This window comes from Zootoca vivipara, chromosome 9 (genome assembly GCF_965207765.1).
Source record: "Zootoca vivipara chromosome 9, rZooViv2.hap1.1, whole genome shotgun sequence".
NCBI lineage: Eukaryota > Metazoa > Chordata > Lepidosauria > Squamata > Lacertidae > Zootoca > Zootoca vivipara.
In genome coordinates, this window is record NC_142592.1 from 55,772,696 (window position 1) to 55,785,394 (window position 12,699).

General features: G+C 39.9%; 1 protein-coding gene and 1 long non-coding RNA gene across 27 annotated transcripts in view; one reads left to right on the top strand and one right to left on the bottom strand.

Moving 5' to 3' along the window:
- Window positions 1–12,699, top strand: part of CACNA1C (calcium voltage-gated channel subunit alpha1 C) — a 541,815-nt gene that overhangs the window by 493,340 nt on the left and 35,776 nt on the right. For 21 of the 26 annotated variants that reach the window (XM_088676810.1, XM_088676812.1, XM_060279995.2 and 18 more), the window contains 3 exons: window positions 3,012–3,044; window positions 7,196–7,324; window positions 10,669–10,734. In XM_088676810.1, coding sequence (XP_088532936.1) covers window positions 3,012–3,044; window positions 7,196–7,324; window positions 10,669–10,734 — 228 coding nt within the window. The remainder of the gene's footprint in view (window positions 1–3,011; window positions 3,045–7,195; window positions 7,325–10,668; window positions 10,735–12,699) is intronic. The other 5 variants (XM_088676826.1, XM_088676822.1, XM_088676825.1 and 2 more) reach the window with 1 other exon arrangement.
- The window catches only part of LOC118090939 (uncharacterized), a 124,256-nt gene that overhangs the window by 58,784 nt on the left and 52,773 nt on the right, over window positions 1–12,699 (bottom strand). The window lies entirely within an intron of this gene.

Genomic DNA, 12,699 nt, shown 5'->3' on the forward strand with positions numbered 1-12,699 from the left:
TGTATGCCTGATGAGAAACTGCCCTCCCATCAAACCTTATGTCCTGGAGTAATCAACAAAATAAGGTACAAAAGTACATAGCACTTTCCAATAACTGACGTCCAGACTGGGACCTAGAATGGGATGGTGGGTTTCCATTTGTTTTTATCCTGGATTGAAGCTTGTCACATCCACACTGTGTACATTAAAAACACATGCTTCCCCCCCCCCAAATAACCTAGGAGTTATAGTTTACACCCTACAGAGTTACAATTCCTAGCACCCTAATAAACTGCAATTCCCAAAATTTGGGAGGGAGAGTCATGAAATTTAAATGTATGGTGTGGATGTGATCCACAGTGAGAAGTGAAATTATATATTTGTAGTAGCAGTGGTAGGTGCTGAAGGTTAGGTGATCATGGTGTTCATCTCCAACCAGGAGAAAAGACAATAACCTACAAATTAATTGGTGGAAATTACTATGCTTGACAAATGGGTCTCCTGGGGTCAGTGCCTTGGCAATATCAGATATTTTTGTGTTTGCAAATATTTCAGGAAATGGCCTTCTCATTGACTTTTCTCCTGTGCACTTGAACTGATGTGTGTCATATTGTGTTCTGTCAGAGACAAGGATATTGGTCAGCATGAACCTCAAATGAAGGTATTTTCACTTAGAAGTCCAACTTCAACACTCTCATCAGCAGATGCACAATGTGCAGCCTTTCAATATATTATACTACTGTATTTATTGGTGCTAAGAAACCTTTAACAATTTTTACAAATTCATTCTGTTCACTATAAAAGATGGCTGATACAGTTTTGAGATATTACTTTTATCTATTCATGCCTCATTGGGGGGAGGACACACTTTTGTACTCCTTGTATAATACAGAAAAACTTTGAGATGTGCATTTTGCGGAACTCATGTGTGATTGATTCTTCAGGCATTATGAATGTATGATAGATGGAAAGGTTTGTTCTCCCTTTCTTGACATGAATGTAATGAACTTAATATTACAAATAAAATAGCAAATATCACAATGCCTTTATAGAGATCTGAGGTGCATCCCCATTTAGGATACTGTATACCATATGCAACTGTTTTCTCATTTCAAAAAAGATGTGAAGAAATGGAAGATGCACAAAAGGATTTGAAGAGGTGGTAATGGTATGAATGTTTTGTTTTTTTAAGGATCAGACAAATTAATGGAGGATAAATTTAACAATGGCAATTAGCAATGATAATTTCAGAGGCAATATACTTTTTACTACCAGATGCTAGAGGCAAACAGCAGGAATGGCTACAACCACCATGTCTTGCTTGTGAATTTCCCAGAGACTTCTGACTGGCATATATATTGTATTCTGAATTTACGTAGTTATGCATGGTATTGCTAAAGTGTATTACTGTACATCATCCTGTTTAATTTTAGAAACTAGAAGAAAATACTGAAATTCAGAATATACACACATACAATAAATGCTATGAAGTTCTGAAAAATAAAGTTAAATAAAATATTAGCAATATTGGTCAAAGGACATACATATTAGAAAGAGAAAAGATATGAAAAAGTGTGTTATAACAATATTTTAATAATCTTAAACGTTTGCTGAAATCACAAGCTGCTAGAAGCAGAAACCAAGAAACAGATACCTTTCACTAATTGAGGTAATTTTTTCAAGGTTCAGCACATCCCCTCCCCTTTTCAAAAAAGTACAAATAATTTACATTTATGGTGTATGCTTTAAGCATAAGTGCAATGTCTGTTTAAAATAGTACACAATGCAAACATGTGAAATAGTCTCTGAGTTTTCCTTATAGCATGAACAGCCTATGAGAGTTCCAGAATGTAGTCAGCAGTAACACAAGAGCCAATGCACTTGCATGGCATATACTATTGAGGGAAAGTGGATTCAGAATAGTGCTTTTGCAAGTGTGGCTGAAACATGGATCATATCAGCCCCAAACCAGATGCCATAAATGTCATTTGTGGCTTCCCTGCAATTCACTACTTGGTTAATGTCAATAGCCAGTATTGAGCTGATGGAGATCTGGTCCGGAAGTAGTATGATAAAATTAATTTGTTTTTTTACCACCCTGTATACCCTGTATCTGCAATGGATTAGCATTCCATCAGCAGAAAACAGCTGCTATATATAAATGTCTACTTTCAATTTTAGCATTTGGTTAAAGCATGCAAAGGATTGACTCACGGTACAGCCAGACTTATAAAAGCATCTGGTTAAATTTCGGTCTCCGTGTTTCTGAAGCAGAACCAGACTCAACAGCATGTATAGAACTTCAGGTTCCATTCCTGGCATTTCAAATTAAATGTTTAATAAACACTAGTCTGGAAAAGACCTAGCTGAGGCCATGGGGGGTGCCTAAAAGACAGAGCAGAAAGCAACTCTAACTTTGGGCTTGTCACTGGCCTGTCTGTTTAAGACAGTTCCATTGTTCCTTAAATCGTTATACTGTATAACTATTTCCCTAAAAGTCTGTTTAAATGTATACCAACTCTTTTTAGTACAATACTGGAAATACCAGTACTCAATATGAACTCAGTAGTAAAGAACAATTTTAAAAGTTGCAATCCTAGCTGTGGGATACTGAGGAGAAAAATGGTGGCACTTATTCTAGAGTAGTATATTCCTGAACTATTCCAAGTAAGTAGTTCCAGACTTGCAGTCTGAAGCTACCAGACCTCTTCTCAGTAGATTGCAACTTTTTTTTTCTATTGGTCTATAAGCCAACTGATGCAGATTCATACCCTCCATACATTTGGTATGAATGTGCATTTTGTTGCACTGGCGGTGGGGGGAGCATAATTTCCTTCACCCAGGTTGAATTTAATACATTACATTATAGAAAATCAGCATAGCCTCTCTATTGTGCCGTCCTATCCCCGCCCCCCATTACTCTCCTCCATTGCTCTGGTGTTCTGTTATTCCTGTGTTATCCAAGACATAGCCTATTAGGCCTCTTCGCTGGAGACTTATTACAGTTTATCTCTGTCTGCCTTTCTTTAAAGCCAGCTGAACATACCCAATGCTCTTCCTCTATGGTAAGATGTAACAGAACCCTGCCCCCCCCAGCTGCTTCTGTGACACACTTATTAATCTCCCAATACTCCCTATTTTCTCTACCCTGACCATCTAGGTTTCTGTCTCAAAGCTTAGCCTAGTTATCTCTGCATGAAGCCACCATGTTGTGTTTCTGTTTGTTGAGTCTGGTGTTCACATGAGCTGTTGATTATGCTGCACATGATGTGTATTTATTGGGCATCCTTGAGCTTTCCTTCAGTCAAGTTAACTGTTGTCCTACCTTCTAATGAATAATTACCAAGAGAGAATTAGAATCTTTTTCAGATTTTCTGTTTGTTAAGTCATGAGCTCCTTGATGCAATGGGATTGACTTGCAAAATGAATTGAAACTATGAACAAGGTCCACATTGTTATTTTTGTGTGTGAAAATTACCCATACAATGGACCAGTGGTCCGCCAGAGGGGTCCGCAAGATGCTATTAGAATTAAAAATATATTAAATATATTTCGTATGATAACAGATTTTTTGTTTTGGCCGCTTCCTGCATGAGCAGAGTCTAGCGCAAAACTAGAATTAGATAGAGGCAGTAGTTCTGCTGTATGCCATTAGGTGGCGCTTTACAAACACTACTGTTTTGCAAAGAGGCAGCACGCACATTCTACTAACGCTCACCTCCCCAAGATGCTTTGCGCGCGTCGGCTTCATTTGTGCGCTACTGTGCAGGTACCCTGTCTTCTCCATTCCCCTCCCTCCTCCCTGGCGCGCGCTGCCTCTTTGCAAAACAGTAGTGTTTGTAAACAAACCTAATATTTCAGAAATAATGGACTCAAAGGACAGATTTAACTCATCTCATTAAGAACTGAAAATTAAAACTAACTGTATACTGATGGAGTACTCTGTTGTAACTGTAAAAAATGTATAAATATAAAATATAAAAAGACTCTTAATTTGGCTCTCACTTTTTAATTTTAGGATTAGGAATTAATGGGGCTCGATGAGGGGTCCTCGAGAAAATTTTGTTGGGAACCCCTGCAATGGACAAATAGCACAAATAGAATAAGGTGTGACAAAGAGAAAGGCACTGTGCATTTGCTCCCGAGTCCAGTCCTGAGTGCCTGACAACACTCTTCAAGCATCTAACCTATCCAGGCTTGAAGTCATTCAGCAACAACCCTCTAGCTCCTCACTTGCAACATCTCTGTGGGCCTACCAAGAAATATGTATATTTTCTTTGATTGCAGGCAGAAATATTAATCACACATTACACTTTAGTGCATAATAATGCTGAGGTTTCCTTATTGATGGACTGAGATGAGTATTAACTGGAGGCTGCTACAGTGAGAAGAGATAAGATAAAATAATGTGACTCTTGCATGTCTGTCAGTGGTGGCAATTATGTAAATGCAACAACACAAGAGCTCTATTGTATTCCATATAATGCAATACACCATTGTTCCAATCTTAAAATTGTAGCTATGCATCATAATTTCATTGAGTTCAGTAACCTTACATTGGCATAAATTTCCCCACTTCTTGGTGAAGTTGGGAATAATGGGACTTTGGCGAAGGGTTTAGTAACTCTTAAGAAATAATGGAATTCCTTCCTTCTCTCAGTCCAAATTTCATAATGCTCATTGGGTTTACTCCACAAATACAGAGTCTTTCCCCTTAGCCTCTATTTTCTTAATTCTACAAGCAGGATATGCTGAGCAAAACAAGCCAATAGTGTTGTTTAGGGCACCCCCTTGGAATCTCAGCTGAATTGTCTGCCCTTGAACAACAAATATTCCCCTTGCGCACTGGCTGTAACAGAAGTGTTTTCATGCAGAATCAACTCTAGAAAGAGTCAAAACTAACTACTGTTATGCAGGCCACAAGCCTACTTAAAACAAATGCACTTTAGAAAAAAATAAAGGCCAAATGGACTTGACAGTAAAAGATGGATTATGGTTATAGCATCTTAACAATACCTTATTTTAATAGAAAAGGTTGCATGTATTTTATGTAAACTAAATTATTCAAAGAGAGAACTTTGTTCTATGTCTTGGGTGTGGGTGTACACACACACACACACACACACACACACACACACACACCAAAAGTGCTAATTTTGAGCTCTTAACAGGAAATCAAAGGGGTCTGTTCTCTCCTGGTATACACAGTGGTAAGATCAGATTGGGGTGTGTGTGTTTTGGGGGGGTGATCTGCACTGTTTCCTGGTTATGCACTTCTTCATTATTTGGCATCAAATTCTTCGCTCTGCAGCAATGGAAGAGAAAGGGGGCACAATATGTACTCAGAAGGTAAAATGTTATTTCCTCCTACAGCACCAGGCAGTGCTTCCACAGCACATCTAGTAGAAAAGCAGAAGAGTTTCTTGGGGCACTAGAGGAAACAACCCTTTGTTGTTCTACTTAGCATGGCATGGGAGCTTCATTTCCCACCACACCCAGCAGCAGTCTGCCTGGCAGGGAGTCTTGAACAAGGAATGTTCAAGCTGGTCACATTCCCCTTGGGGAATTGGATGGGGGAGGTGAATACTGAGGGACAAGGCAGGAGCTGTGAGAACATAAAAGGCCAGTTAGGGGGGAATCTAATTTAAACTCTAGGGACTGTTAAACAGTGGCAGTCAGGCCAAATAATTGCCTTATCAGAGCAAGGCACAGGCTATGGGAAATACCTAGGGGTCATGAGAAATATAACCGAGAACAGTGAGAACTGAGCATGTAGTACAAAGCTATTTTTTAAAAAAAAATCAAGTGGGAAAATTGTCAGATCCTGAAGAAATCATTCTAGCTTAGCTTGGTTTATGCAGTGCAGGCCTCTTTGAAAGGGATTCCCCATTCAGAAGAAAACTTTGGAATTGCTTTTGTTCCTCAAATAACATGAATTAAGTATATTTTGGAGAAAGTTTCAGTAAACCTTGGCATCTTTAAAGTTAACATTTTTCCTACAGAGGAGAAAATTCATGGGAAAACACATGTGGATATTATATTGCTTTCCAGTATAATTTGTGCATCTCCTCTCATGAGTATTTCTTCAGGGAATATAAATCTCATCAGAATTGACCATTAAGCCCCTCATCTCAATTTAGCACTGTCTGCATCTTGCTATTTTTGGTGGGCTGCTTTCTCCTACTACTTCTTCCATGAGGTCTATCACGAAGCAAAATAAAGCACATTGTTCTGCAGATGTTGTGCCGGCTGGGCTGTAGCAATTAGGTTTCTTTTAACTGCATGCTCAGCTCCAAGCTTCATAAATATCCTTCAGTGAGCATGAAAAAGTCCTTGCAGAAACCTGAAGGGGCACCTCTGTATGCTGGCCAAAGAATGTTCCCAGAAGACCAGGTGGTCTTCAGATAGCCATTTTTCTTTCTTCTGGCCAAGTGGAACAGAACACTTGTGAGGAGCAAAGGCCATGGCTGTGTATGCACCCATTTAAAACAGTGAGAAAATTTAACACAGGTTGAACATCAGTGCTCAGCGGACCCACAGGGCATGCACCATAAGGCAGGTTGGTTATATATTCAAGCTAGATCACCAAAGTAGCAGACTGGAGCAGTCTGAACAGCAAGCAGGGCATTAGGAGACAGTTTTTGTAGTGTCCTCCTGTGCGGAGTAATACTTATTGCCTGATGCATGAAGTACTTTTGTTTCCAACTCCTCCTGCTTGTCACCATGACCAAGCAGCAGGAAGTTGTGAGCAAAATGGAGGTCTTGCCAGTTACACCTGTTGACCAAATTACATATGGGGCAGTTTCTCAGTCCATACAAATGAAAAACAAAAAGCTTTCTTCTCTCACAGGTTATGATTTCTCAACCAAAGGAATAGCAGAAACTGTGCCTTACACTACCAGCAAGGCCCTTGAAAAATATTTAGTGTTAAAATTGGGATATGTTTGTGAGATTTTGGATAATGCCACTGAAGAACCATGGGGAACTGTTGAGGAATGAGGAAGAAAAAAAATAGCCTAACAATTTGGTCCTAGAAGACAGATTATATATCTGCATTCATCTGTCTGAACTTCTGAGACTAATAAAAGATTAGAGGTCTATAAGGCAGGGGAACAGTGCAGTGAGCTCTTCCTGTGAAGTAGCATTTTCTGTGGCCCAGGGTCTGTGTTCCTCATCTTCTGTTGTAACTACTGCCCTCTGTGCCAATGGGTTCCAGAACGCAGAGGAAAACTCTCGCATCTCAATCACCTTTTTCCGACTCTTCCGCGTGATGCGTCTGGTGAAGCTCTTGAGCCGAGGCGAGGGCATCCGCACACTGCTATGGACCTTCATCAAGTCCTTCCAGGTAATTCTTTATTTCTTCTTCTGTGGCTTTGCCTTGGGACAATACTCATGTGTTTGCCACCGCTACATTGCACATTTTTATATAGATCAGCAATGATCCCTGAATGGATAGTTTTTCCAGTCACAGGTCTCCCAGCATTAGGGTGGATGTGATGAGGCATTAGGGTGGATATGATGAGGTAAAGGATTTCAAAATCTAAACCCAGATCTGTAATCCATGTGGAGGTGTGGAATTGTTTAGTAAACTAGCTTATTTTTATGTTTCATAAACTCCCCTTAGTGCAGTTTCCAGAGGGGTAACCATGTTAGTGTGTTGCAAGAAAAACACCCAAGTCTTGTCACATCTTTAAAGTTAACACATTTATTATGGCATAATATAATTATTAGCGGCTAGGTGCCACAAGACCTTCGTGTGCTTCTTCCCTCAATGCTGAGTTTTAAGTTAATACTGGTCATTGAATTGGGATTGTTGGATCCTCCTCTGATAAACATGCTAAGGCAAAATGAGTGATATAATCATATTTTCCCAAGGTAGTTCACAGCCCTAGTTTGTATTTTTTTAATTTTATATTAAAAGTACGGTGTTATACTTTGTCCCATCAGGTCAGCCTGTGAGCAAGCACTATCTTTTTGCACTGATGATTTATGGTCACAACCAGAAATTTGGTTTTGTCCAGTAATGGCAACAGCTCCAACTCCTACTCATGCTTTGGGCATAAGCTGATGTATCTTAATAACAGACACCAGTACTAAATCCATGGCAATGGACACAAGACAATGTGAGCTCACACAATTTGTTGTTGGCATCCGTCTGTCTCGAGAGACAAGGGAGTGTGCCTCCGAGGGTGAAGTTAAACCATTGGAGAATCACAGTGCCTGCTGTGGCTGCAGAGACCAGCAACTTGTAACTGCTGCCTCCTGCATTGTTTTTGCTGTGTTAGCCGCACCAAAATGACCACCCCAGTGCACAGGCCTGTGCAGTGTATATAGAGGTCCTGGGCTGCCCAGATTATAAGTCCCCCGCTCTCAGCCTCGCTGATGTGATCCAAAGGAAAGCAGAGCAGTACATTTGGCATCAGCTTGGCCGCAGGAGCTGCTAGAAGGAAGTGTGCAAGACTCCATCCAACCATCTTAGTGGATCCACTCTGGATTTGTCTGTAGGGTTTACTTCTTAGCCTTTTCTTCCCCCAAAGATGTCCCTCAAGCCTCAGGTATGGATTTTTCACCAGCGTTTACTCCCAAAGCCTTTCTCACAAATGAATATAGCCTCAAGGCAGTGGCGGTTTAGGATCAGTTTTCCTTCTCTTAGAGGGGCTACCTTTCAGATATAACCCATGGGTGTCAACAAGCACCATTTTTAAAAAATGGATTTTAAAAAATTATTATCAGCTAGTTTACAGCCAAGGAGTTTCCTGACAGAACTTTAAAAACAGGTCCCAAACAAAGGACATAGCTCTGTCCTTCTGTAGTCTGTCAATATCAGTCCTGTTTCTCAGCACAACAAATTGCTCCATCTCTCATTCCCTTCACAGCTTTATTAACGCTGTGCCTCTCACTGAGTCACTGTTTGGTTCTTAGTTCTGTCTTCCATGATCCTTTATAATTTACACATATGGACAGTATCATAAACAAGTAGAAAGTCAGTTGTCAATGAAAGCAAGAATTGCGTGCTTAGAGGTTATTCAGACAAACATAAGACTGTTAATTTTTTGGAGCCAATAAATGACAGAAAATGGAAATTTACAAAACGTACACCGCAAATAGATCCCCAAAAGGAATACTGTAAAGTCCATTGTCATTGTGATTTCAGCAATATTTTCCAATGTTTCCAAAAGATGTCCACAAAGTCTAACAAAATTCCTCTCTGCATAGGAACATACGTGTTGATAGTGCTAAATAGTTACTAAATATAAGAACAACAATATTCATTGAAACCCAAAGTCATTACTTATTAGATGAATTAAGACACCCTATTTTTCCTCATAATTACATAAAAAGTAATGAATGACCTTGTTTCAAAAATGCTTTATCACAATATTTCTCCATAGAATAATTTAAAAACATTTCACCCCAACTTCCACTAACAAACAGGAAACAATACTTGGAATTAAATTACTTATGAAGCTTATAAAAGCAGTGGCAGAATTACTTTATTTTAAAGTAGGGAAGAGTAGTTTATGATGATAGATGTTGTAGTATATTGGTTATTGCACAGAAAAAAATGTAACTTAAAAAAAAATAGCCACAAGATATACACCTGCCTACATTGAGATGATGGTAATGTATTTACTATAGCTGAGATAAAAGCAAATACTGCGCATTAGCCAATGTTTGCTTATGTTCAACTGCAGTAGTTCTACAGATATTGTCTATTGAAAGCAAGACCCACTTCACACATTTTTTCTGACACAAACATTAATAATAATTTCAGAATAATGAATGTGCTGTGCAAGAGTTATTGACAATATAATTATGGTTCTGTGTGTTGATAGCAAGTTTAGTCAAAGATTAGGCGAAATCAAGGATGGATCAGTAGAGGCACCTAGTGGCAAAACAGACACGTTGCAACAATTCATTGTTTGTTCTTTGAATGACTTTGCATAATACTGTACATGCATTTAAAAAGTAGATGCACAAGTGCATCCATGTTTCCACTTCCTGCCATATACGACTTGCCACTTGTACAGCTTCAGGGATGGGATAGACGACTATTGCTGCTGCTGTTGCTTACATTTATAGCCTGCCATTCCTCCAAAGACGTTAAGGTACTGTACATGGTCACTTCCCCTCAACACACACATTTATTGTTATTATTATTTGTCTTCCACACACATATCTCAAGGTGATATACAAAATTCCATTCAAACAAATAAAAATTGTTGAAAACCACATGGAAAATAACCTCAGATAAATTTAAAAACAATAACCAACTAGGCACACCTAAGGCAGAGACTTATTCAGCAGTGAAACTCTGTCCTAACAACAATCTTGGCAGGTAAGCTAGTATGAGAGATATGAGACCCAAGGTTATCCAGTGAACGCCATGGCTGGGCAACAATTTGAACTTGTTTCCCCAATCCTAGTCCAATATTCTAACCATTTCAACATGGTGGGTCTCAAAGGGGTGTATGAATTTCCATTTTGAATGTGACAACATGTGAGGGAAACAGCAAGTATAAATGCATTTTCATGTGCTTTGCTGCACACTGAATAGGCAAAGCCACTTTTGCCTTCTGTATCATCCCTTCAGGCTGTTGTAATAACATATAGGGGCTTGCTGAAACAAGTCAAACTGTCTTATTAAGTGGCACACCATGATCTATTTTGGTTTGGGTTTTTTTCCAGGCTCTTCCTTATGTGGCTCTTTTAATAGTGATGCTGTTTTTTATCTATGCTGTGATCGGGATGCAGGTAGGTGATTTCCTAAAATTATTGTTTTCACATACAAAAGTATATATGGAAGTCAACAAACACTTGTAGGAAAATGATTTGATTGACCCGATGATTTTGACAAAGTGCACAAAAATAGAGTAGCATGAAAAGCTGTATCTTGAAATAGATGTGCCAATAGAACTTTAATGTTCATATTTTTTATGTCAGTTCAAACTATTTGGTAGAGACAATGGAGAAGGGGCATCCTGGTTCATTTTGAAGCTGTTTAGGGCAGTGTTTCTCAACCTTTTTTGGGCCAAGGCACACTTGTTCCATGAAAAAAATCACGAGGCACACCACCATTTAAAAAGTTAAAAAAAATAACTCTGTGCCGCCCTATATTGACTATATAATTATGACTGTAAGAAACACTTGCCAATTGCTGTGTTGGTTGCAATCTCCTGTATTAAGGCTTCACAAGCCGCTGATTTCTCTGCCAGCACAATCCTTTGCTCAGCAAGTTTCAGGTTGAGCTCATCCAGCCAGCTTCTTTAAGTTTGTCTAAAACCACCCTCCCGTGGTGGTGGCTGTTGAGAGCTGCGCTCGCCCCGCGTCGTGACCCGGCCGGCTTCCTTTCCGGCAGGTCATTGTAGGCTATTGGCGGCCGCCAGGCACGTGACAATGCAAATTGCCCTTCTCGTCACCGCACGTCGCGGCACACCAGCCAGCGTCTCGCGGCACACTAGTGTGCCGCGGAACAGCGGTTGAGAAACGCTGGTTTAGGGGTCTGGAAATGTACGGTCAAGGAGTGAGGAGCAAGCCCCTGCTGCTTTCTTCATTTTATTTATTAACTAGCTGGCCCTGCCACACATTGCTGTGGCTTTTTGTGTTAAATGGACCTTTTTATGTTAAATGGACCTTCAGAGTCTCCCTTCAGAGTCCCCTCACCTTCAGAGTCCCCCTTCATTTTGCACACAATCATTCCCCCCAATACGTGTGTTCTGTAAAATTTTGCCCTGTCTCAACCCAGACTCCCCTACTCACGCGTGTTCTGTAAAATCCCCCTACCCCGCCCCAACACATTTATCCTACCCAAAGGCACAGCCCTGTAAAAGGCCCATATTCAGTTGATTGTGGCCTGCGGCCTAGTCAGTTCTCCCGGCTGGGGAATAGTGCGGCCTAGTCAGCTCTCCTGGCTGGGCAATGGTGTGGCCTAGTCAGTTCTCCCGGCTGGGTAATGCTGTGGCCTATTCAGTTGGCTGGGCAATGCTGGGCCTTGTTGCTGCAAAAGGCCTGTTTTCAGTTGGTTGCCGTGGAATTTAATCATGTCACCAATTTTCTGCAGCCAATGGAGACGCTGTTTCGCCGTTCTATTTCCCAGCATGACTTTCGTCTGAGTGGGGAGGTTTTGAACACGGGTTTTTGGGGTTTTACGTTGCACAGATGTGACATCTGTCTTTGAAAATGCTATGGGCTTGCTCTCGTAGTCACATTTGACTTTGCGTCAAAATTTGAATGCAATCGGTCAAGGCTGTTTCGTTGAACATTGGAGCCGAACACACATGCCCAATTTACATTTACATTTACATATATATATATATATATATTTACATGTGTGTATATATATATATATATATATATATATATATATATATATATTTACAGAGGTTGTTCACCATGGGTGGGGCAACATTAGAGAAGATTAATTGCTTTCCCAGCTAGTATAAATACTTAAATGGATATATTCACATCAAAGAATCAAATGCTTTCTGCTCAAAACCCCTGTAAAAGGATGACTTTGACCCGTGTTGAGAAGATTGCTACAGTTGCTTCGAAGTACAGATAAAAAACCACACCAAATGCTCTTAGAATATAGTACCTGCTTTTTAGCAGTTTAATCTAGAATTTATCTAAACATTGGCATATGAATCTTAGTTACAGTAAATCTTACATCTCTTTTGACCACCATCCTTATATGAAATATCATAAGAACATAGGAGTCTG